Source organism: Pyxicephalus adspersus, chromosome 10 (genome assembly GCF_032062135.1).
Source record: "Pyxicephalus adspersus chromosome 10, UCB_Pads_2.0, whole genome shotgun sequence".
Classification (NCBI taxonomy): domain Eukaryota; kingdom Metazoa; phylum Chordata; class Amphibia; order Anura; family Pyxicephalidae; genus Pyxicephalus; species Pyxicephalus adspersus.
The window spans coordinates 1,718,392-1,743,926 of NC_092867.1; the positions used below are offsets into that span (position 1 = coordinate 1,718,392).

Sequence of the window (25,535 nt, forward strand, 5' to 3'; positions counted from 1 at the left end):
TTTTTTTCTTTCTTTCCCATTGATCAGCATTATTTCCATTTCTTTTATTGTCTTTCCTTTTTTTTCCAATTCCTTATAGATCTATTCCAGGTTTGCTGGATGACCTAACTTCCCTGATGAAAGTGTAGTGTTTTTAGTTTTTCTTTTCTTATCTTTTTATTCTCTTGTCGATTTCATTTTTTTCCTTTTCTCTATTTTTTTTTTTCATTTTCTTTTACTTCATTTCATTTTCATTTTTTATTCCACTTATCTCCTTCTTTTTCATTTTCCTTCTTTTCATTTTCTTTCATTTAATTCCTTTTCATATTCTTTCTTTTCTATTTATTCCCCTCTCCTCTTCCCCTTTACTCTTACATTAATGTATTTCAATCCATGTTGTTCTTTCATCTTTCTATACTTATAGCACGGAACGCTCCATTAATTAATAAACCAATAAATAATAATGCCATCGTAGGCTATGGCTTTGCCATATTTCCACCCTTAATAGCCATTGCTTAAGAAATAATCCTATTTCCCATTTTTCCTTTTAATGGCATGACGTACTTACGTAAATAGGCGGTTTGCTGTTGTTCCTAATGTCTGTAAACAACATTACCTGGAACTCCTCTTTTAGGATTAGGCAGCGTGTTAATTTTACAGGAATTTGATTAATTACAAGTGAACCTCTTCCAATTGCCTTCACACAAATCTGGCAAAGAGCAGATATTTCTATTCTTCTCTTAAACAAAAAGTGTTACCCAGAGGATTAATTAAGTTTTCAACTCAGTCTGAAGGCCAGAGCAATTACTGCACATTAAAGCAAATAATCTTCAATTAAGGAAGCAGAGATTGGAATTATTGTCTTTTCCTTGAAGTTTGCTACACTGTGCAAAGCGAAAGAAATTTGAAATTACATTTCTTTGAGAGTTAATGGTGCTGTTTTGTAAAGTTTACATTCTGTAAAACACATAATATAAATGATTCTGTTACTATAAGATAGCAATACATTGTTCTGAATTCATATTACTGTATACCCAAAGTCTGGAATTCATTTTGTATAAAACTGGCAACAATTACATTCACATTTCTTTCTTCCTTCATAGAATGAATATAGTGTATTATATTGTGAAAGGATAGCTATGTATTAATTGGTTGATGAAGCTGTCTGTATATAGTAGCAGCCTTTGCAATGGCACGTGTGAACACAACTGATAGGAACGCAGATGTGTGCTGGATGTCTTTTCATGGAATTTGTCACATGGCGGAATAAATACTTTCTACTGCAGAACAGATTCCATGGAAATATATTACTCATCCCTTAAAAGAGGGATAAACCTTTGAATGGGACTGTCATTCATAGTAGCGCCTTTGTAGGGCTTTTCCCCCAGGAAGGTGGCATGGGAATACCCAAGGTGCAGAGTCTAAGTGTCTCCTGGTCTTAACCAAAGCAAGCTGCAAGAAATGATGGGCTGGTAACCTTAGTGCCCACTGGACTGCTTTGCTGCTGGGAAATTTCTGGACTGCTTTGCTGCTGGGAAATTACCAGGTCACGGCCCTCCAGGGTCTGCAGGGACAGGCAGTGAATGGGTACCAGGGTTGGGAAGGCAATCCTTGTGGTGAAGACTATCTGAGGTAGAGGCAGGCAATACTCGTGGTCACGACGGCGTGATGTCAGGGTAGGCCTCCGTCAATAATTGTCTCAGTCCAAGGTCAGAGCAACAGAGAAACAAAGATCGAAATCAGAGTCAAGCTGGGGTCAGGGTCAAGCTGAAGATTCAGCAATATGTGCCTAGGACTAATAAGGCTCAAACTCGACTACCAGCCAATAGTAGGACAGGATTATGAGCCCAAAATTATCTGTTCATTGGTTGCACACAGCATAACCCCAACTGCACACAATGGCCCTGATTTACTAAAGCTCTCCAAGGCTGGAGAGAATACACTTTCTTCAGTGAAGCTCGGTGACACGTAAAACCTGAAATGGATTTCATAAAATCATTTGCTATTTGTTAACAAAGGTTTTGAATCCTGGACCAGATCCATTCCAGGTTTGCTAGATCACCCAGCTTCACTGATCAATGTGTATTCTCTCCAGCCTTGGAGAGCTTTAATAAATCAGGGCCAATGTGCTGCAAATACCAAGATGGAACAGAATACAGATGACTAAAGGGCGCAGGGTATGCTGCAAGCTGCTAAACAGAGAAGCTGCGAGCAGAGGAGTAATAATCTTCCTTTTGTTTTAAAATGAACCTAAAGCCTGCTTGTCTGACTATATCACAGAAGATCTGAACCTGACCCCTTCTATCTGTGTAAATATTTAGGCTATCAATTACTCCCACAGCAAAAATGTCATCCTGAAATTTCCTGGCAAAGAGAAAAATGTGGAGAAATACAAAATTAAACATATACTTCCTGTGGGAGAAAACCTGGAATGGTTCTGGTCCGGGATTGCCAACATTTGCTAACACATAGCAAACAACTTTTATTAAATCGATTCCAGGTTTGCTGGATCACCCAGCCTTACTGATGAAATTGTATCTTCTCCAGCCTTGGAGAGCTTTAATGAATCAGGCCCTCTGTGAGAGGACTGACAAAAAAGATGTGAGATTATATGATTGATAGGACTAATGAAGGACAATGCACTGGAATGTTTACAGTCCTACGATGGAGGAGAACATACACATTACATGCCTACTACTAAAAAAGGGACATCCTCAGTTCAGGTACACTAAATTTAATATTAAAAGTAATTTAATGGGGTGCAGTGCTAGACTTGGTGGCTTAGGTCTCACTTCTTCACAAATTAGGCAACAAGCTACCAAAAATTCTCCACCAAGTGTTTGCAGACCAAAGGAGGACAAGTGGCAAACAAGAAAATTGTTCAATGTATGAGTAGGTATTGGTGTCTATAAATAGAAGAGAATTCCAAAAAAAATGTGCAGCTGTCATCCAACTTGTCACCCCAACCTGGAGACACCACATGGCTACTTCCATTGTTGGGTACTCGGCTCCCTGAACTAGGATCGCTAGACTCAGGATCCTGCAGGCCATGGGACCATGGAAGTTTGGCTCCATGCATGGCTCAGTACAACACTTGGCTTCCTTTGGTATCTATGTGTGGGGAAATTTTTATCAATGGTAAAGCTGTAATATGTATTACACTAAGTGGTGCAATCTCGGTGTGTTCTTCTGATGGAGAAAATATGTGGAATCTGCCAGCAAAGTCCACACAAATAATATTGATAGATTTTATAATTCATTTAATAGGAGTATACCAATCGAGTTTACGAGCCAATTTACATGTTCATATTTTTCTTTTCCTATGTAGGATTGGCATTATTCTTTGCAGTGCTTACACACATGGCGAGTTCCTGGCTTTAATTGCAGTGAAGATAAGTGAGGTCAGGGAGCAAGGTATACTGTGTATCAGAGGTGAGCTGTTTAAATAGGATAACTCCCACCTGTCCAGCAAAACCATTTATTTAAATGGAGAATATTTAATCTGTGTAATTAGCTGCTTGTTCATCATTCTTCCCAGCAATCATAGTTAAGGGTTGCTATTTACGTAACACATTATTTGTCGATAATTTGGAATTTATGGCACAAAACTAACATGAATCAAGAGAATACTTACCCACAACGAGCTTTCAGTCCCTGATGTCACTGCAGTATTTAAGGTAACTTACCTGTTGTCCTATGCTGCATACCTAAAGCTAAATATGTTAGGTAATTGTTGTTAAAATGATTAACATCAAATTATTAAATAATCATTTGCCAATAAAGCATCCAACATCACGAAAAGATGATTTATTCTGAGGATGACCTGCCATCTTCTATTGTCTGTACAAGTATCATTAGATGGCGAATGATTGGGTGAATACCGATGCATGCACAGCCAGTAGGCATGTATGATAAGGGGAAATGATGCCATGTGAATGTTTGCAAACATAAACAGTACATTCATTCATGAATTAGGCCTGATTTATTGAAGTTGTCCAAGACTAGAGAAGATAGACTAGCATGGGAGAACCTGGGTGATCCAGCAAAGATGAATCTGTTCCAGGTTTGAAAACATTTTCCAAGTAATAGTAATTGGTGGATCACTCCCAATGTTCTCCCATCATAGTCCACCTTCTCCATTCTTGGAGAGTTACAATAAACCAGGCCCGTTATAATTGTAATCCATGTTATCTTTTCTATTTCCAAGAATTTGTAACAAGTTCTTATGCCTCTTGATAACATCCTCCCAGCCAAGTTTCATCACCTCCTCCATATCACTTTCACATTTGATTACATGAATGATATTGGGATGATTGCTTATGCAATATGTACATCAGCTTGCCAGTATATTTACCACCACATATAGCATCATATATTGATATGGCGTTCTTTATAAATGGACTAATGTTGCAGATTATTCATTAAGTTACAATTATTTAAGGTATGGTGCAGAGCCAAGAATGTATTTAGCATGCACCATGCAATTAAAAATGTGATATAAGAAACATTTCATGTACAAATCTTTGGACCTCAGTCAGTGCAAACCCACAACGAGTTAACACAATGAGCCTGTGATTCAACTTACCAGCAATCACCAGTTCTAAAATATCAGCTTTGACTGGGGTTGATCTTTTATACCTGCGCAGACTTGACATCAGCCTTGATCTCTGCTCGTCGTGTCAGCCACATAATAGACTCAACACATGGACTTAAAGTTCAGCCAGAATTAACGGAGGAACATGAGGCGTCCCCACTGAGATTTAATATCTAATATTAATGGCGCTCATTGATCAACAGACTTTTTTTTATTTGCTGTTTTCTTTGATGTTTATTTTACAGTCCTTCAAGTTTGCTTTTTATCAAAGGCCTTTCTTTATGAATATGAGATTTGACTTTTGGGAGATAAGGCTTTGGGTATTGCTATAGAGGAACAAGCTATGATATAATGCTCAGGTCCGGACTGGTTTTTGTGAAATATATACAATATATGATGAAGGGCAGCAGATAGGAAGAGCTGAAAGATTCACGCAAATATGATTCTTTAGGTTAAGGACAGAGTATGGAAAGTGAGCCCATCCCAGGGTTTTGCATGCACTACCATAGCTTCTTTTAAAAAGCAAAATAAGGCAAAAGCTGCTTCAGTTAACTTCACTGGGAATTTTATAGAATAAAGGGGATCTAAAACCCATTCACTAAAATCCTACATAGGCTTTCATGTTATTTTTCAAAGTCATTTTTTTCTGCTCTCCAGCTCCCCTTCTATTATATCTGTCCTCCAGTCCTCCCTTCATTATATCTGCCTTCCAGTCCTCCCTTCATTATATCTGCCTTCCAGGCTTCATTGAGGAGATCCAGAGATGAAGTACCGGTAAATGGATCTGAAATCGGATATGTTATAAACTTGTTTTTTTTTAACCAATTTTTTAGCATTGTGATAAGGGGGTAGGAATCATGAAAGAAATATTAGCAGAATAAATCTTTGTTTTAATATTTTAAATCTTTACCATTTAAAAAAAAACTCTTTGGATTTTACTTTAGAGGTCCATGTTCAAACACCTTCAATCCTATCCTGACATTTGTCATCCAGTTAGGCTCCTCCATCGATGACAATAGAAGCTTGTATTGGTAATCATAGAAGTTTGGATTCCCAAAGAATTAAAGTGTCTTCCAGGTGTGCTCCTCTATTGGAGACAATGGGGACTCTTTGAATGGTCAAAGGATAAATGTAAATGTGGCCCTTTCAACATATATTATACAGATATTGTTTTTAGTTGTAGAAACCCACCGTGAAAAATGGCATGCAACCATTTCTGTTTCATATTGAAGGTCTGCATTGCTTGGGTTTCCATAGGATTCTTTAGCCTCAATGTTGTGATGGCACCAACCGTGGTAAAAAAAAAAGGTGGAGACCAGTGAAGAACTGTAATTTATCACTAATCCCAACCACTAATTAAGATGATGCAGAGAGTCATAAGATCAAAAATTCAGGTAAGTAGATACAGGGCTTTTAATTTTTAGGGGTGACACTTGTCTTCCGGTTGTTCTCCTCCATTGAGGACAATAGGGACTTGTATTGGTAGTTATAGAGATTTGGATTCCCAAAGAGTCCCAATGTCTTCCAGTTGTGCGCCTATACTGGTGACTCATTCTTTGAGTTATCAAAGAATGAGTATATATGTGGCCATTTCAGCATATATTATGCAGATATTGTCCACATTTATGGAAACCCACCTTTAAAATGCCATGCAACCACTTATGCTTATTGATTGTTGTGCATTTTCTTGGTCCTCGTCGGGTCCTTCAAACTTTAACGTTGTGATGTGACCAAGGATGGTATGAAAACCCAAAGGAGGCCAGTGAAAAACTGTAGATATCATTGTGCCTACCCACCAAAAAATATGATGCAGGGGGTCATATGATCAACAATTCAGGTAAGTAATTACTGGGCTTTGAACTCTTGTTCTCCAGCTGCGCTCTTCCATTGATGACAGTGGAGGCATGTATTGTAATTCATAGAGATTTGGATTCCCAATGAATCCAAGTGTCTGCCAATTGTGCTCCTTCATTGGTGACAATAGGGACTCATTTTTTGAACCATAGCATTGACATCACGCAAAGATGTGAGGATGCAAACTTTATAGTTTGTGTTGTCTGTGGCTACACTACAGGCAATTAAGGAGCCAGGAAAGAGCGTAGTCACTGCATTCTATGACACAGATCAACAGGTTGTGTAAATTCCCCCCTAAAAATGCCATGCAACCATTTCTGCCTATTGGCTGTTGAAGTTGTGCATTACTTGGGTCTTCGTCGTGTCCTTTAGCCTCAATGGTATGATGGCACCAAGGATGGTAAGAAAAAGAAAGATGGAGACCAGTGAAGAACTGTAAGCTATCACTGGTCCCAACCTCTAAATAGGATCATGCAGAGGGTAATATGATCAACAATTTAGGTAAGTAATTGCTGGGCTTTGAATTTTCAAGGGGGCATTGCTCGTCCTTCAGTTGTTGGCCTCCATTGATCACAATGGAGACTTGTATTGGTATTTATGAAGGATTGTATGTCCAAAGAATCCACGTGTCCTCCAGATGTTCTCCTCTATTGCTGACTTAATCTTCTCTGAGTGATCAAACAATGAGTGTAAAATGTGGTCATGCCAACATATATTATGCAGACATTATCCACAGTTGTGGAAACCCACCCTGAAAAATGCAATGCAACCATTTAGGCTTTTTGGCTATTGAAGTTGTGCATTACTTGGGTTCTCATCATTGGTAGAATGGGTCCTTCAGCCTCAATGTTATGATGACTCAAAGGGTAGTAAAAAAAAGATAGAAACCAGCGAAGAACTGTAAAATATCACTTGTACCAACCACCAAAAGAGATGCCGCAGAGGGCCACATGATTACTAAACCAATTAAAATTATTTTTTAGGTTGGGGTGGGAACCAAAATGTCCCCTTTGGGATTGTAAATAATAAAATGGTTAGTACATGATGTAAATGGAAAAAAGTGGCAGTTCTCCTTTAATCGTTACTGTTTCTGTCATTTAAAGAGGTTAAACTGATTAAGTAGGTGATCCGTTTATTACATTTTATTGTGTAAAATTTGCTGAACAGCGGTCCGGAACATGCAACTCGAGCTACTTATCAGCAGTTTGAAAAAAAAAAAAAAAGATTGCTTTCCGTTAACATCTAGACTTGCAAGCTCCATCCAAAGGCTAATTGTGTTCCGTTGATTGCTCTGCACTGAAATGAACACCTGACATTTAAGCATAATCCGATAAGCAGCCTTTTTTAATTTTGTATGCATAGGATCTTGAAACAACAGGCTGGCACTTTAATTTCGCCAGTTCCGGGCTACGTCAGGTGACTGAATAGTCTTCCCGCAAAGCCTTTAAAATAAATAAAATTAGGTGTGGCAATTGTTTATTTGAACTCTTTCATGCTTTAAGGGAGAACCATTACCAATTTATTCCATTAAACAAGTCAAAGAGGTAGGAGGACAAGCAGCAGGCAATAACTCGTACTGAAAAGTCAGATTCCAGTTCATTGGTGTTAAAATAGAAGTAAAACAATTCACTAAAATCTCATAAAATCTCCAACATATCGATGTAATGTTGAAAAATTGACTTTAATCATTTAAATCCCATTGATTACTTTATTTTCCAGCCACTACCTTCAATTTGAAGTGTAACTTTTCTAAAACTTTATTTGTTAGTGCTTGAATTGAGGTTTCCTCTGTCTCTGTTGGAGAAGTTCCTTTACTTCTGAAGAAAGGTGGACCCCGAGATAGTGACTAAGTTCCTTGGCTTGTAAAATCATACAGAAGTCTTTCTTTTTCCCTCTATCCAAACATTAAAGTTTAATAGCCCTTATATTTCTTCTGAGAGGTTCTGAGAAACTATATGTGAAACCTTCAACACATTTCTGGATTCTTACAATGGCTTCCTCAGGGCTAAAGTAATTTAAAACCTTATATGTGTGTTAAAAAAAAGGTGATGCGTACCCAAAAAGTTATGAATTATAAGGTTGCCAAGCCTGAAACATCACATTAGGTATTTGAAGAACAGAGAAAAAGAAGGCTTTTTTGAGGCAACACTTCGGTTCAAATATGCTTTTACTCAATAAAGAATGGTTTTACATATTCTGTGATATACAAAAGTCATCTGTGCTTGGAGATACCATATTAGACGTGTATTAGAATACCAATAGGACAATGGCCCTCTCTGGTTACCAAACAGCACGTTTCTCATATTCATGAATAGAATCTTATAACTGATTGATACTAATCTTGGAATACCAAGCTCTATTCATCTATACGATTTATGTGCATTGAGCCAGAACAACTAATTACCAATTAGATCCATAATTTATCAATCATTGAAGAACAGTCCATTATTGACCCTAAAAATACGATTTAATTTAACCCACTCCTGTCTTTATTATCTACCTTCTGATCATTATTCAACTATTGCACATACCTCTTTAAACCTATCACCATATTGCACACCTACCATTTACCTGAATACCAACAACCAATACAAGTCTCCAAATAAATGCCCTGAAGAAGCCAAGTGGCGAAATGCGTTGTGACAAAAGAGATACTGTGTATAAGACCTCAGAAAACATTGAACTATTGGAATTCTAATACACGTCTTTTATGTTATCTCTGAGCACAGATGACTTTTGTATAGCACAGAATATTTAAAACCATTCTTTAGTGAATGAAAGCACGTTTGAACTGAAGTGTTTCCTTAAAAAAGCTTTCTTTTTCTCTATTTTTCAAATACCTTATATGTGTTATAGGATCACTATATACCTGGGGGAAACTGGAGGGTGGTAGACATCTTTTCCGGAGAGAGTTGAATGGTGTTTGAGGCAGATAAAGTTTATAAAGATTAAGGGCTCGGATTCTGGGATAAGATGGAATGTTCTGGGTTAATGTTCCTATCCCAACACAAACAGGCCAGGTTTTCAGAATGGACAGAGAGGTTTATCTGGGTAGTCAAGAGCAGGGAGTGGCTCAGTTCTTATGGCATCAGTCCCGGGACGCTCCATGTTGTTCAGGACTTTAGGACTGCAACCCCTTGCCATCTGTAAGTACCAGGTACCCTTCTGGTTCAGCTGGTTGGGTGGCAAGACTGTTGAACCCCAGAGATATGGAACGTCATGCTAAAGTACGCCATTTTGTTTTGTATTCTGCCAAAGTGAAGCTTTTTTGATTTATGTACGAGGCCAGGAAAGAGCTTAGCCTTAGCATTCTATGACGTGGATCATGCAAGTCTTCTGGTGCAACACAAAATTATTTTAGCCACAAACTGATTAAATAAAACTCAGCAGGATAGAAAATGTTTTCATTTTTCACCATAGATACTTGTCTGTTGCAGGTCCATCAGCTGTGGGTTCCAGTGCTCATAAGAATGTGCAAGTACATGCATGCTTGGACATTTCGGTGCACAGAGGATACCATGCATGCACATGTGCACCAAGATATGCCATAGTGCATGAGCAGGAATTAGGATTAGAGGGTTATTCAAGTCTTTGTAATACTGGCAGACCCTGCTGGATCCTCAATGTTTTAAACTCACCACTTTGCCCAGTGTACTTTGCCTGATTTTCTGTGCTCTGACCACGTCTCCTGTGTGCTAGCTGCCCTGATCCCTTGCATGGTGCTTTGGTGAAGACTAGGTGTCAAAACTACAGCATGATTGCACAAATGAGAGACTTTTAGGGCATCATCTTAAACAATATTTTGGTTGGTGATGTTAAACCAAACAAGCAACATTATCTTCTAAAAACAGCTTTTATAAATGAAAAACATAATAAAGCAATACTTTCACAAAGAGATAGCAAAAGACATACTCAGATCTACAAAAAGTGTTGATGATTTATGTTCCAAGTTATTTGTACCTGGACTCATTTCACAGCTAGTAGAATCTGCTTCCTCAGGAGTTGTATATAGAAGACTATAGAAGGATATATAAGAAGTATATAGAAGGATCCCTAACACAGTCATTTGAAGTTTACTTCAAAAGCAAAATTGACAGAGCTACCTCTGGGATAAAAGCACAAAATTAATTTATTGAAAAAGCATGATGTAAGCTCTACAAGTAGTCACTATTCTCCAGACACAAAGAGGAAGACACTACAGAGACCTAAATTCACAAAAAGAAGGAATATCTTCTGTGTGAGTGGTCTCCTATGCATTGAACCAACTGTTTGATGTTTTTAGAATTCTCCAGAGAAGGCCTGACTTTGTAAAGTACTCTGATGGCTACACCTTGGAGCAGGAGTACACAAGACGATGGCAATACTCCATCACTGTGTTGTTTTGCTTTGGTGTCTTTGCAGTTTGGACCCTTAGAGGCCATACCCAGGTGGCATTTGGGTCAGAAATGGGCAAATATGAGCAGGCTGCAATGCTCTGCAGTTGGTGATAAATGTCCACAAAGTTCTGAAAACTTGGGACTGTTTTCTATTAGCTATTTGGGCCTCCTAAGCATTCCCCTCTCAGGCACAATTGGAAGCAATCCGTTCATCTCCTGAAAAAAAGATCAGATGAAATGTCATGAAATTCATTACAATCTGGCAGAGCGCTACAGACCAGTCTCCTCGTTGTTTCTCTGGCTTAGTACAGCTCCACACCTGTCAGCACTTCCCAGAGCCCTGATCAATCAACACGAATCTGTTCTGAGAACACAGAAACTTTTCATCTGAATTGCAAACTTCTTTTCTTCTCCTACTATCCCGGGGGGCTCTCCTGGGAGTTCTTCATAATCCAAAATGACATTAACACCATGTATATTATTTTTTAAACAGTATGGTCAGCTGTTTTATTTTATTTGCTAGTTTTTGTAACTTTTTATACAAATTGCAGTTCATATTCCTAAAACGTCCGTGTATGGTACACTCCAATCAATAGTATATCCTACTTCAAACAGCTGGGCCATGTAGTTATCCAAGGGAGGATCACTTCTTGCAAACAAATGGAACACTGATTTGCTTTGCTGATTGAAGATTAGGAATAAGCAGATCTGCCTGGGTTCAGTTCACAAAAAGTTTTGCTTTAAGTCACACTACCTCCACCAACCTTCATTCTTCTATCCTGGTGTAATGAGGGTGGCTGTGAGGCAGGCTGTTGCAAAGGCAAGAAAGAAGATGGCCATTGCATTCTATGATGTGAATCCCTCAGAAATTCTAAAAGGTTTAAAAATCTTGCTTTATGTTCAAAGCTTTTACGCTTTGCAGCAAATCCAAATTAAGTCAGCAGATGCTATAATTCACATCCACCAACCTACATTCTTCCAATCATCTATTCTGCTGAGGTTTTCGCTCTAGGTAGACAATGCATGCACACACCAGATTTAATTTGCAGATTATTCATAAGAAAACATGTTTTATCAGCCCAGACAACCTTCTTCCATCACTCCATGGTCCAGTTCTGAAGCTCACGATTCAGTGGTGGACAGAGGTCAGCATGGACACTTCAAGCTGTGCGTTCAGACGCCTTTCCACTTGCCGAGCATTACGTTTTTCAACAATTAATAGTTTAGTATATCTTTTTATGGGATTGCCACGATAACTAACACCTCCTCCACAAATACACACACATGCTTCAGTGAGCGTTGGTCCCCAATGACTCTGATGCTGGTGCATTGGTTTTCTTTTCTTGGACCACTTTTGGTAACCACTGCATCCTGAGAACACCCAACATGATTTGTCATTTTGGAGAAGGTCTGTCCTAGTCATCTATGTTACACAATTTAGCCCTTATTAGAATTATTCACATTCTTCCCCTTTTCCAACACATTGCTTCAAGAAATGACTGTTTGCTGTCCATCATATCCAACTATACCACAAGTGCCATTGTAACCAATGACCATCATTGACTTGGCTTGGTGGTGGGTTTTATGTTCCTGACGGCATTTACCTTCCAGTCCTCATGCCCTGAGGACACAAGAAAGGGTGACTACATATGTATACCCATTTTAAGGCCATCTTTCGACTTTGTGGACGACCAGGAAATATGAAGTGTCTATCTATAAAAGCTAAAGTACCTCCTGGGACTAATTAAGTATTTTTATGATGACCAAAGTACCTACTATGTAAAAAAGTAAAAAAAAGTGTGATAATGTGTGTACTTCACATGCAAATCAAAATCACCATTGCTTTTTAAGTACATCCTGTGAATGAGATATCTGTTAACATTGTCTGCTTTAAAACTTAACAAGATATTGTTCTGGATAGAGATAACATGGGGTGCTACCTGTGATGGAATCTCCTAAAAGAGTTTTCCTGATGAAGTTAATATTGTGAAACGCGTCATTAGGTTTATGTAATCAACCAATGCTGTATATAATAATTTATGTTTTTAAATGTATTTGTATTAAAATTTGTTTTAGATAAAAAGTAAATGTTTTGTATGAAGGTGCCATAAATGTTACAAAAACTTACCTTGTATGGTTCTGAAAAATTAAAAAATGTGTCGAGAATAATGGAGATGTGGTAACATAATATGTTGGATACAATTCCAAATCAAAAGCTAAATTTCAGGACCAGACGGCTAGACATAAAAATCAATTGGCAGGTAAAACATTATATGTATATTGTGTATGTATGTGTATCTAGCTTTTTCCTTGGAGTTAAGCTTTAAGCTACATTATTTGCTCAGTCTGGAGGAGTCCATGGGAAGAATAGTTAATGCCTTGCTAATAAATGCACTATCAGGGATGGCAATCAGATGACCTCGGGAGTTATGGGATGCACCAAGACCTGTCAGCTTCAGTCAATACTATGCACATGAGATATATTCATCAAGCATTCCCTGTAATGAGTGGGGCCCCCAGCCAGCAGTGACATACTGCAGTGGCAGTAGACAGACCATGTGGTGGGTCTGTGTCTGCACAAAGTTGCTCTGCACTGCAGTATCTCAATCTAACGAGCTGCAATAGCCTCATAAACACAGAAGCCTCTCCATTAATGTTACAGCAGACATCGTAACCTTTTGGATCAGCAAATTATTCTTGCAGTGCAGTTATCTGCTGTGCTACTAGCTCACCAGGGCTGATTACAACAATTGAGTCATTCGTTCCTAATCAGACACTGCTTTGTAATTATCCATCATTCATTGGAGGTTGTGCGGGGCTGTGCGGGTCCCTGACTTCAAACTGAACCTGCAAGGTAGACTATTTATTACAAAGTGTCAGTGCTGCTGGTGGTAACAGTTATTAGGATGATTTCGTATAATAGTTTTGAATTTTAATAATAGCTAGTTGAGCGAGTGAGGTCCTACATGTTGGGAGGAATGTTTCCTGTTTATGTTTCAGCTTGCATCCCTTTGACAGCCATTCTCAACCAGGCGTATGATATGATACTCAACAGTTCTTCAAGATGGTGCAAAGAGTTCCACAAACTAACCGAGCTCCCATGCAGTGTCTGCATATTTCTGGGTTTTAGCAATAAAAATAAATATGGGCAAGAGTAGGGTCAGGTTAGCTAGCAGGGGATCCAACTGGCGAATGACCCTCCATTTGCACCAGTGTCTGCTTTCGGCTAATTCTGACCTTCCACTTGCACTTGGCTCCCTTGCTGGCTATCCCAAACCCAACAGTTGCACCTGGTTCCTTTGCTGGCCATCCCAAACCCAACAATTGCATCTGTTTCTCTTGCTGGCTATGTCAAACCAAACAGTTGCATGTGGCTCCATTGCTGGCATTCCAAATCCAACACGTGTAGCTAGCAGCTTTCCTGCCTTTTCCCAAACCCAAGAATTGCACCTGGCTTCCTTCCTGGCTATCCCAAACCCAACCTTTGCACCTAGCTCCTTTGCTGATGGACATTTACATTCCATTATTATCTACAAGCGACAGGTGCGAGGTTGGGTGTCACTTCCAAACTTTCTGCACAATACCTTTATCACCAATAAATGTACTTTACTTTACTCTTTTTAAATCACATCCTCCATTGTTTAAATAAAAACATAATTTATTCAACCTTTAAAAGAAACATACTCTATATATTATATAGATATACATGTAATACATATTCAGTATCAGTTCCAACGCATTTCGCAGCATTTGATTATTCAGGAGTTAGAAGACTGGCAAAACTGAAACAGTATATTCCACCTATTAAAAAAACAAAAACAAAATAAATCTAAAACATGTTTTTATTAGGTGGAATATACTAATTCAAATTGGATGGCAGTTCTTTTTCTAACTCTTGGAGAAGGAGATCCTGCAAAACGCGACAAAACTGAGACTGAATATGTATTACATGTTTATCTATATAATGTGAAGGATATATTTCTTTTTAATGATTGAATAAATTATGTTTTTATTGAAACAATGGAGGATGTGATTTGTTAAGTTGTGTCTTTATTAGTGATAAAAGTATTGTAGCCCAGGACCTTGGACTTGAATTTTGTAATGATGGAACCAGAGGTGCTCAGAACACAAAATTAATGACGTGGAAAAAATCGGATCAGATCAGTCGGGATATTCAAAACTCGGTATTTTTTAAGGATGAATACTATACCTGTCAATTATGTATAGTGCAGCTCTTCTAACATCGTCCATTGGCCTACTATACCTGTGAATGTCCGGTGGCTGCTTCTAATAAAGGGGGACTATTCAGTTCCCAAACTGTGTCAGCAATGACATATTGATAACGGTAGGCTGGAGTTTGTACTGACACAATCACCATTGAACCTGTTGATGGCACTGAGAATGTCAGTGCAGTCTGAAGGGGGCAGCGTTCATTAGTTTAATGCTATCATTGTTGGATACAATGACAGTAGGAAAAAAACTGTTTCCCATATTTACATTTTGTACATGTGATGGAGCAACTGAGAAAGCTAAGCTGCAGCTTTTGGTCCATACGGCTATGTTTATATTGAGGGTCAGGAAAATGTACCCAGCTGTCAAAAAAGAAATAGGATAGGATCTAAAGTTACAAAGTGTGAGCTGGACTTACATCACCAGAACCAGCCTTGGTGTTTAATATAATAAGTGATATAGTTATAGTAACCAGTAAATGCAAATAAAAAAGAAAAACATCTGCTTTGGAGAAACAAGCTATTTCTGCCTTTTGAACCCTTGTATGTAAATAGGCCTTGCAGTGTTTTTTCTTTTTATGCTGCTGCACAATGTTGTCTACATCATTGACTTTCAATGTGGAATCGGCTCCCTCAGGAAGTAGTTTCAGCAAGTTCTATAGATTGCTTTAAGAAAAAGCTGGATGATTTCTAGAAGCACAGAATATAACTGGGGATTAAGGCTTTAATGTAAAGATAACAGAGACTGCTGATCCAGGGAACATCTGATTGCCTCATGGAATCAGGAAGAATTTATTTCCCCTGTTGGAGCAAATTGTACCCGGGGTTTTTTTTTTTTTGTCTTCCTCTGGACCAACTATGTCTTATAGGGTTTTATATCTGGGATATGTTTATTTCCATAGTGGGTGAACTTGATGGACTTATGTCTTTTTCTATGTAATACAGTCATGTAACTCCTGGTCCGGACACAGATCACCTTCTGCAACCTCTCAAAAAGTTACAATATTGCAGTCTGATCACTGGGGGAGAAAAGAATTCCTTTATGAGAATTTGGGCGTTTGATTTATGCTGCTCTCTCTGCTGGTAGAATTGGATTGTATGTCCATCTATTTACGGAATGTTGTTGTATTTAGGTATTTTACATGATATTTTATATTTTTTTATATTATATGTTTTTCAGATGCCCATTACATCACTTGTAGAATACAGGAATGTGCCGAGACCACTAGGAGCGGACCGTTCTCTCGTTATATTGACACCAACTCATTGGTGGTTCAGGACGAGTACGTTTTCATTCAGGTAAGAGACCTATCAGAGTAGAAGGACAGCACACACCTCCATGGTGTCAGCCAATGGCAGCCGTGAATGCTGCAGCCAGAAGCTGGTCTAATGATTTGCAGCTGACACTGGAGCATGTGCATATAGACAGGAAGTGGGTAAAAAAACTTGAGGAAAATAACAGTGCAGAGATTAAAAAGAAAGATAGAAAAGAAAAATAAAAAAGAAGTAAAAAAAAAATAGACATTATTTCTACTACTTCTTCCCTGTAACATAATCAGTGTGATCAATGTTTGCTGCCGAAAAAACCATTTGATTACTTTTTACATTTTGCTTCTTCTTTCTTTTTTTGCGTTTTAAAGTAAACCCCTACTATTTTTTTTTTTATTTGACATGTTATTGGCTTTTGTTTGTTTGTTTTAAATCCCTTTATTTATTTGTAAATACATTTTCAGGCAGTGTACAATCTAAATCAGTTTAGTGTTTTGATAAACTTGTGAAGTGGAAAATTAAAGTTTGCACCTTAGATCTATGGGAACGCCAATGTTTTTAAACTTACCACCAATCAAAATGATAAAGAAAAAGTAATGTTGTTATTTTGTTTTTTTTTGCCTGTAAATACATGACCAGCATAGAGAAGATGAAACTACCCTTGTACAGCCACAATGTACAGCCACTTACCCCTTCTTCCCTTCTGAGTACTTTATTTACCTTTACCATAGGACACAAGACACTATTTGGGATAAACTGGTCATCTCAGCCCTTTATTAAGGTAACCATAAATTATTAACCAGTAACAACATTACAAATAAAAACCAGTTACATTTGCACCGAGTTGGAGGTCTATGAATTTCCTACCAAACTTTTATTCTTGTGGATATTTACATTTTCCTAAAAGGGCCCCAGCCGCTACCAAACTGTTCGGGACAACTGGACTCGTATCCACAGTTCACAACAACCACGTGTCACATAAACTCCATTCCTCCGATGGGTTCCAACCCCTGCTTGCTTTATTTAACATTAGAGATGAGCGAGCAAGTTTTTAAAACTCGATCTTGCCGCAAATTTGGTTATTCTCGCTTACTGAAATTTTACCTGAGAACGGCCGGTGTAAATTCACTGATCCAGGTCGAATTTTAAATGAATAAAATTAAATTAAAAAAATAAAACAAAAAGTGTTGCTTTATGGGAAAATCATAGCTCTAAATATCTTAAAATCATTTATACAACTTTATAAAGTATACAATTATGTACACAGCACATAATAATTTAAAAAAGGCCAATGTTGACATATCCCATCAGATTTGACCAAACATTGTTTTTTGAGATACTCTCACATGTCTAACTCCAATGTCTCTCCCAACGCATTTCGCCCCCTCCTGGGCTTCCTCAGGGGATTTTGAGACCCTAAAAATTACATCAATCAGTAAAAATACAGATGAGAATTAATTTAGTCAACAAATATATAAATTGCATTGAATTATGCATAAGTTGAATAAATGATTTTAAGATAATTTAGAGTCAAGATTTTGCCATAAAGAGACACTTTTTTTTTCATCTCCCCTTTTCTCAGCTCTAACTATTTGCAACTACCTCAGTAGTATACTAATAATTATATCACTGCGGGATTATCCTTCTAGTGTGTAAAAAAAAATCTCTTTGATTTTTACAACAGTGTGCGATCTGTGCCACTAGAAGTTAATTAACCTTGTGCCCTGGGGATTGCAAACAAGAGGATTCCCAGGGAATCCTTTGAACCCACTGTGAATCCTCCTGTTATAATTTACTCGATCTTCCGATGGTTTTGCAAAATTGGTTTGACAAAATTTCGCAGAACCATCGGAAGTTCGAGGAAATCTTCACGGGATCACTAATTCTCGCTAATCCCTATCTAACATTATCACCCCTTTCATGGACCTGCCATGACAATGAAATCTCTCCTTCCCTCTACCCTACAACCCAGATAACAAGAGATAGGACTGGTGAGGAAGGTTCCTCTAGCTTTTAAAATGACCTTTCTCTCTTTCACCCCTACTTCTAACCTTCTGTAACCCCACCTCTCTTGCTGACCACACCTATCACCCCAAAATTCAAGGCCACCCATCTAATTCTTTCAACTTCTTCCTAGTACTACTTTTCCCTTGCAATTGCAATGCAAAAATGCAATCTTAAAAAAAGGTTTATGGCAAATATAGGTGATTTGTGAAAATGGATCCATAAAAATATTCAGTTAGGGATGTGCGAAAATGCCTCTGGCATTCTCGTGAACATGGCCTCGAAGTTCCCATGGGTCCGCAAAATTTCTGAGAAATTTTACGAAACCATCGGAAACCACTATAGGAGCATTATTACGGCTGCATTCATAAATACAGCGGTGGGAATCCTCCTGTCAGTGAGCGATCCCCATATAGTCACATATAGATAATATTACATATAGGCTCACTTTGTGTCACTTGAGTTTTAAACTAGTCCTCCAGCCTTCCCCTGATTAAATCTGCCCTCAGCTTTCCCTACATTATATCTGCCCTCCAGCCTCCCCTACATTATATCTGCCCTCCGGCCTCCCCTACATTATATCTGCCCTCCAGCCTCCCCTACATTATATCTGCCCTCCCCTCCAGCCTCCCCTACATTATATTTGCCCTCCAGCCTCCCCTACATTATATCTGCCCTCCAGTCTCCCCTTTAATATATCTCTTCTCTGGCATTCCCTTCATTAAATTTGCCTTTTACTCTTCACTTCGTTAATTCTGCCCTCTGGGCTGTCCTCCAGTCTTGCACAGTTGTACCGGTTTCTCTCCTAAACTGAAATTGCTGATTTCACTGCACACTGTGAGCTTCCTCCAATGTACATTAGAAGCTGCATGTAGTTTGTGCCACATTTCTCCGCTGCAGGACCCGCCGGACCCCTTTTATTCATTCAATTTCAGTTCTTTAAATCATGGAGATAAACGTCCAAATGGTTTTATAAAAAGCATTATTAGCAACCGGGGAAAGCAAAATATAAACAGACTGAACATTAGTTAGCGGGCATAGACATTGCTTTATTTACATTCAGCTGTCTGCAGACCGGGACTAAACACAACAATATATGAAACATAAATACGTGTGAATGTTGTCAAGGTCATTACTGTGCGAAAAGTTACAATGTCGTGCTGATTCACATTTCTGCCAGAACCCGTAAAGAATTATTCAGTGCTGCATTCACAAACGTTGCAGACAGGTGAATCCTAACAAAGCAATGTTTACAATGGCAAGGGATTACTAAACAAGCTAATGTGTTTCAAAACCGCAGCTGGCCCCTGGTTCTTTCCCAGGTTTCGGTACCAAAATAAATAAATAAAACTGCAGCTGCCATATTAGATCGATAAGCAATGGCTACCTGATCTCATTTTATCTGGAGCATTTTTTTCAGTTTCGGCGGCTTAATAAATTTTTATACGAACCTCTAATCCCGTACCTAATATATGGGCACTAATGGGATATCTAGCTTTTTTATTGGCATGTGAATGGGTTCAGGTTCCCGCAGTAATGAAAGTTTACAAATGGCTGATCCATGTCACCGACAGGGAAATAGTATTTTATCCGGGCTCCTCTTTGGTCGCCGGTCAGTAATTGCTTGTTGTGCTGAGTTGGAATTGCTGATGTGACACACACATCTCATGAAGAGATTTCACAGCCGGTTCTGTTTTTCTGCACAGTGGTCACAATTTCATGAAACAATACTGTAATCACTGTCAGGGCTGAGATCGGAGGATTGTTTGCTGCCAGCAAAGAAAATAACAGAATAACAGTATTAGCTGCATATTAGGGTTTCATATCCGTATTGCTCGGGATCTGTGAAATCTATTTTTCTAAAGACCACATCACTGACAACCCGGTGCAACCCGGCCATTCGCTATACATAGGGGTGTCACAGAGAATAAAACCCTCACCATATGAGTGACAACACTAACATAAAACCTACCCATTCACTATAGATAAATTACGTCACTCAGATTGAAATCTATTTGTTACCTATAGACATATAAATATAAGACATCAATGAGAATGGGCCCATTCTTTCAAGGGAACCATGATATCGCTGGGAATGCAGCTCACCCAATAAATAAAGCTTGATGACATAAAGAACATACAGAATAAAGGATTTCTTCCTCAATAAGTATCATCCAAAATATTTATAAAAGCATAATTTATTTATATATTAAAAGATACATATATGGACAAAAGCACGGATGGGATCCACATGACTGTCTCACAAATCTTTCAACGCTTTTTGCCAAATATGCTTTTACAGGAAAGTATGAGACAAATATTTCTCAGTTACAATCTTATGAGAGCCACTCCCTGGGGAACATCTTTTGAAGACGTTATTATATGGTATTCATCAAACTCTGCAAATAAGCCCCAACTAGGAGATATAATACCCTGGGGGCAAATTATTGAAAATTAAAGTAAAGTTAAATATTTCAAAACTTCTCAGACCTTCCCCAGTTTCCAGTGCCACCGGCCTTGCTCTGGCGTATGTTCTACCACAGTGGAGACCCCTATCAACTGGCAAAACCCCCTTGTAAAGGCAAGAGACATAAGCTTGTAACTAGGGCATATTTGTCTCATCATCTTTTCCTGAAGAAGCATATTTGGCAAAACGCGTTAAAAGATTGGTGAGACAGTCATGCTCCTTCCATATGCCCCATTGTAGATACATGTATCTTTAAATTATATATAAAATATGTTTTAATGAATATATTGGTTGATATTCATTGAGTAAAGGTGCCCTAAAGGCATTGTATATGTTGTATATATTTAATAGTGAATGTAGCACCATCCTGCCACTGGTCCCAAAGCCTCATTATATCACTAAGAAGGCAGCATATCTATTCACTGGCGTTCAGTCACTGGAAAGGCATATCCTACAGACCATTGACAATACTGACAATGCAGCCTTTCCCTTACTAGAACGAGGTGACAACACTAAGATTGCAGCGTATCTATCACAAGAGTGCAGTGACAGCATAGAGAATGCAACCAATCCTTTACTGGGGTGCAGTTAGAGAAATATCCATGCAGCCTCTCCTTTCACTAGATGCAATCTCTGGGGATTGAGAGAAGAGATATCACAGTCTATCTATTCTTTCTTTAACATCCACAGAAAATTCAGCCTATCCATTACAAGTTGCCTATTACATGCATTCTTAGCACTATATTTAGAATATTAATGCCATTTAAAGATTTTTACATTGTTTTTGTTCTTAATGTGAACTTGTCATGAGATGAATGTGGAGCTTTCATTTCTGGTCTATATCTGATAACACAGATTGCTTGGCTATTCTGCAAACACACGACTTGTGTACAGTGACCTGGATGTCTCCAGATCCCGAGACTTGTCTCTCTTCATCTTGTTGAGAAGCAGAAAAATGTCCCCACTTAGCATCATGTATAGACTGGAGGTGTTTTACATGGTGATAATTGTTCATTTTTCCGCTCAGCGTGCAGTCCCTAATAAGCTGACTTGGTATTCACAGGCAGGGTGTGTAAGTGGAGGGAATTGGACTGCAGACAATATTTGTACCTCATTCAAGACGGTTTCATCTTTGTTATATGTAACACAAAACAGATCAATGTGCCGTCTACTAATATCATCTCATCAACAGAACTATATCTCGTTCATTACATTTTCAGAGATGTAGATTTGAGATGTGAAAGGAGTAACAATGGAGGGTTATTGCTTGAAAAACATATTTTGGCTCTGCTAATCTAAAAGGGAATTTAATCTTGTAGTTTTGTTAGTTGTTCTGCCTGCTAATGGATTTGTATTTTTGTCCATCTGTTTCTGAAACTTTATAAGCCTAGCTTTGTCTTGCATGTTTTACTCCTGCAATTAATAAACCTTCTAGGTTCCCTCCCCATCCCAGCCTATCATTGGACAGTGAAAGGGGAAGCGGTAGACTGATGAGCTCCTCTGTCACACTCTCTCCTATCAGTATGCTCATTGCACTGCACCAAGTACGTTGGGGGTTTTGTTTCTTGGCCTTCCTCAGTCTGAGCTTTGATGTACAGAGGTGTATATAAGGGTAAATTTAGGTACTTAGATTGCTCATATTTCCAAAGCCAAAATATTTAGTAATGTGATAATAGCTGTATTATTTGTATCTTGTGTATCTGATTGCAGTTCAAGTTCAAGACAACCCAAGCACATACTGGCCTTTTTCCATGGCCATTGGGTGGTTATTAATGATGTAACATGATCTAGGTCCTCAGCATCTAGGTCTTGTTGGGAATAGAGCCTTGCATGATATATGCTTTGTGTATTATAGGAAAAAAAAAGTTACTAGGTACTAGGATAAATAATTTTTTGGCCAAAAACATCTACTAGCTGGTGGCTTTTGGTTTGCTGAATTTGTTTCTGCATTAAAGCCTCTCAATTCACTTCTCTTGTATACATCCAAATATATTTTTGATAAATAAAACAATGCACACCACAGCATAATAAAAACACAAAGGGTTCCATCTTCTGTGTTTTTATGATTCTCCAACCCCAGCCGCAGCTTATGTTCTACCTAAATCCCTTCCAAAGTAAAGTTAAACGCCAACACAAAGTCAACATTTGGTCTGATCGATGGTGCTTTGCCGGTTCCTTTGTTCGGTCAATTCTGTGCTTTTAAAAGCCATAGCCCTTCTTGCTTTAGAAATCGTTGAGTTCTTGAGATGCACTCTTCTTTTTTTATAAATCTAAAAGTCCATTTTAGAGCTCTTGAGATCAGGGATACTTACTTTCTACAAGAGCCTCAAACTCATCCATAGAGTTCTCTTTCTTCAGACATTGGATACAATGATGGCATGCCACCACTTTCTACATCTCCATCTCTTCATGTTTTATTTTTTTTATTTTTAATTCTGAGAAGCTGAGATCCTTTAGAGAAATCAATCCATGCAATTTATTTTTAACTTCTAACTCCTTAAGCTCAAATTGATTTTATCTAGGCAATCGATTGTTCAAAGAACAACTCATCAGGCCAGCCATCCAGCAAATGTCGGACTGGCCCGAAGGCTTTATTGAGCCAGACATTAAAAGCTTATTATAAAATGAAAGGGAACGTAGACAGTTAATGATGAGCATGATCGAGGCGGTTATCAGGTGAGTGATGCCCAATAAAGCGAAGAACGCCAAGCTAGTCCCTGACTGCGGGATGTTGTATGGAAGTTCATTCATTATGGAGCTGCAGGAATGTTACAGATGAATGCTTGCCCTTGCTTAGAAGTATAGGATAAAAAAGACACAGCTCTTTTGCCTTGCAAAGTCATGTCACCCAAAGTGATATCTCATTTATAAGTAAACTGGGCCCTCTAGCTGGCTTTATATGCAATATGGCCTACTCCAGTTCCCAAGTCTCTCGGGCCATCTTGAAGTCTTGATGGGTTTATGAAGTCCTTTGTCCCCAGTTTGGATAGACTGGATAGTTTGATCCCCAGTTTGGATAGAGTGGGAATGGGTAAATTGTCTAATTCTTATGACTATCAATGTTCCCACTGCATAGATTTACTTTTTTCATTTTGCCCTGGTGACTATTCTTATCAAAACATGCTCTTTTAATGCTGAAGATGTTTCAAAAAATCTCCAAGTTCCTTCATCAGCTCATCAGACTAGACCAGTGTCTCTCAACCAATGTTCTGTAGAACCCTATGGTTCCTCCAGAGGTTGCTAGGGCTTCCTTGAGGTTTAAGTTTGCCTTAATATGGAGATAAATGCTTATTTCTGCACTTCTGCTTGACAAATAGAGATTAGATATGAATTCTTCCCTATTAAACTCCCCTATTTACAAAACAAGCATTATATGTAACATACGCGGGTGGGGAGAGTCAATTTATTTAAGTGGCCAAGTTTAAAGTGTATCTAAAACAATATCCTTGGTAATGTTCCTACAATCTCCAAATTGTATTTTTTCTTTATGACCTGATTTTAATTAAAGTATACCAGCAACGTGTATTTACAACAACAAGGTTTACTTGTTCTTGTAAAGTTCATTTGTTGCTTTGCAATCCTCAATGTTGACTTCTAAGCATGAGGACAAGCAGCTGTGAAAATCATTTGATTGTGCTGATCCATTTTGTCTTCTCCATCACAATGATAGAGATTGCAGGGGCATGCGCTCATCAGTAGGTCTGCCTACAATACCCTATTTTACCTATAGAGGGCACTAGAAAAGCACTGTAATTTTCCCGGACGGTTGATGTACAAGGAAAGTTTTTAATTTAGCCAGCAAGATATCGTTATGCTTGACTGGGATATTTTCCAATGTCCGATAAAATATGAAGACTGCAAATCAAACTGGCTGGCTCATTCATCTATATCTTGTCTGCGTCAGTCAAAATTATTCAGCCCGCCGCTTCATTTGTCAGATGAGATTGCTTTTTCCTACTAAGCACCCAGTTTCCCATGCCAGCTAATTGTGAGTGAACGCTGGCCCAGGACAAACTTCCATCAACTTATAATTCTGTTCAGCATCGACTGCTCACTTATTAAAAACAGAATCAGGTACAGCTTGGAATATGGTAAATAAAAGTCAGGACGGAACCCGATTTCCTGCAAAATACAACAAAGAAGAAACTGGAGATGCTGCTTTCCATACAAAACAATCCAGAAGGGAAGAAAAAAAGTTGTAAAAGTTTTAGATCGGTGTTACTTTTTGTGTCGAAGGCCGGTATCAGTCTGGGAGCTGACAATGTCATGGGTCAATTAGTGCTTTATGTTTGGCATTGGGGCATTGGGGTTTTTTGTCCTGATTCCCCATGTAGATGTGTAATAGTAAAAAGGGGTGGGGGGCAAAATTTTGAAAAGATTCAAAAATTTCAAATTTTGGATAGTGACCTGCAAACATCAAAGAGAGACAAATGGTCCATGATCATTTAGGATACAATTGCATCTAAATAGATAATGTTACTTCCCATTATAAGGGATGGCTCATGTTTATCCATTCACCCTAAGAAAGCACTGGGTGGCATTAGAGCTTGGTGATCACCCATGGGGATTGGCATATCATACCTCATGCCATTTAGTGGGGAGTGCAATTGCGGGACTATACCTTGCTGGGAATCCACTGTCAAAGAATACTAAAAAAAAACATGATTTTTCCCGATACATGATTGGATAACTCAGCAGAGTTACACCCATTTTGCAGCCTAAATCACCCCTATTGTGGCTTTAGGGCCTTTTACCCAGCATTT

At 38.5% G+C, this 25,535-nt stretch overlaps 1 protein-coding gene across 1 annotated transcript in view; it reads left to right on the top strand.

Moving 5' to 3' along the window:
- The window catches only part of SORCS3 (sortilin related VPS10 domain containing receptor 3), a 319,319-nt gene that overhangs the window by 201,889 nt on the left and 91,895 nt on the right, over positions 1 to 25,535 (top strand). The window contains 1 exon segment of the mRNA XM_072423933.1: positions 16,213 to 16,331. Within this exon segment, the coding sequence (XP_072280034.1) occupies positions 16,213 to 16,331 (119 nt within the window).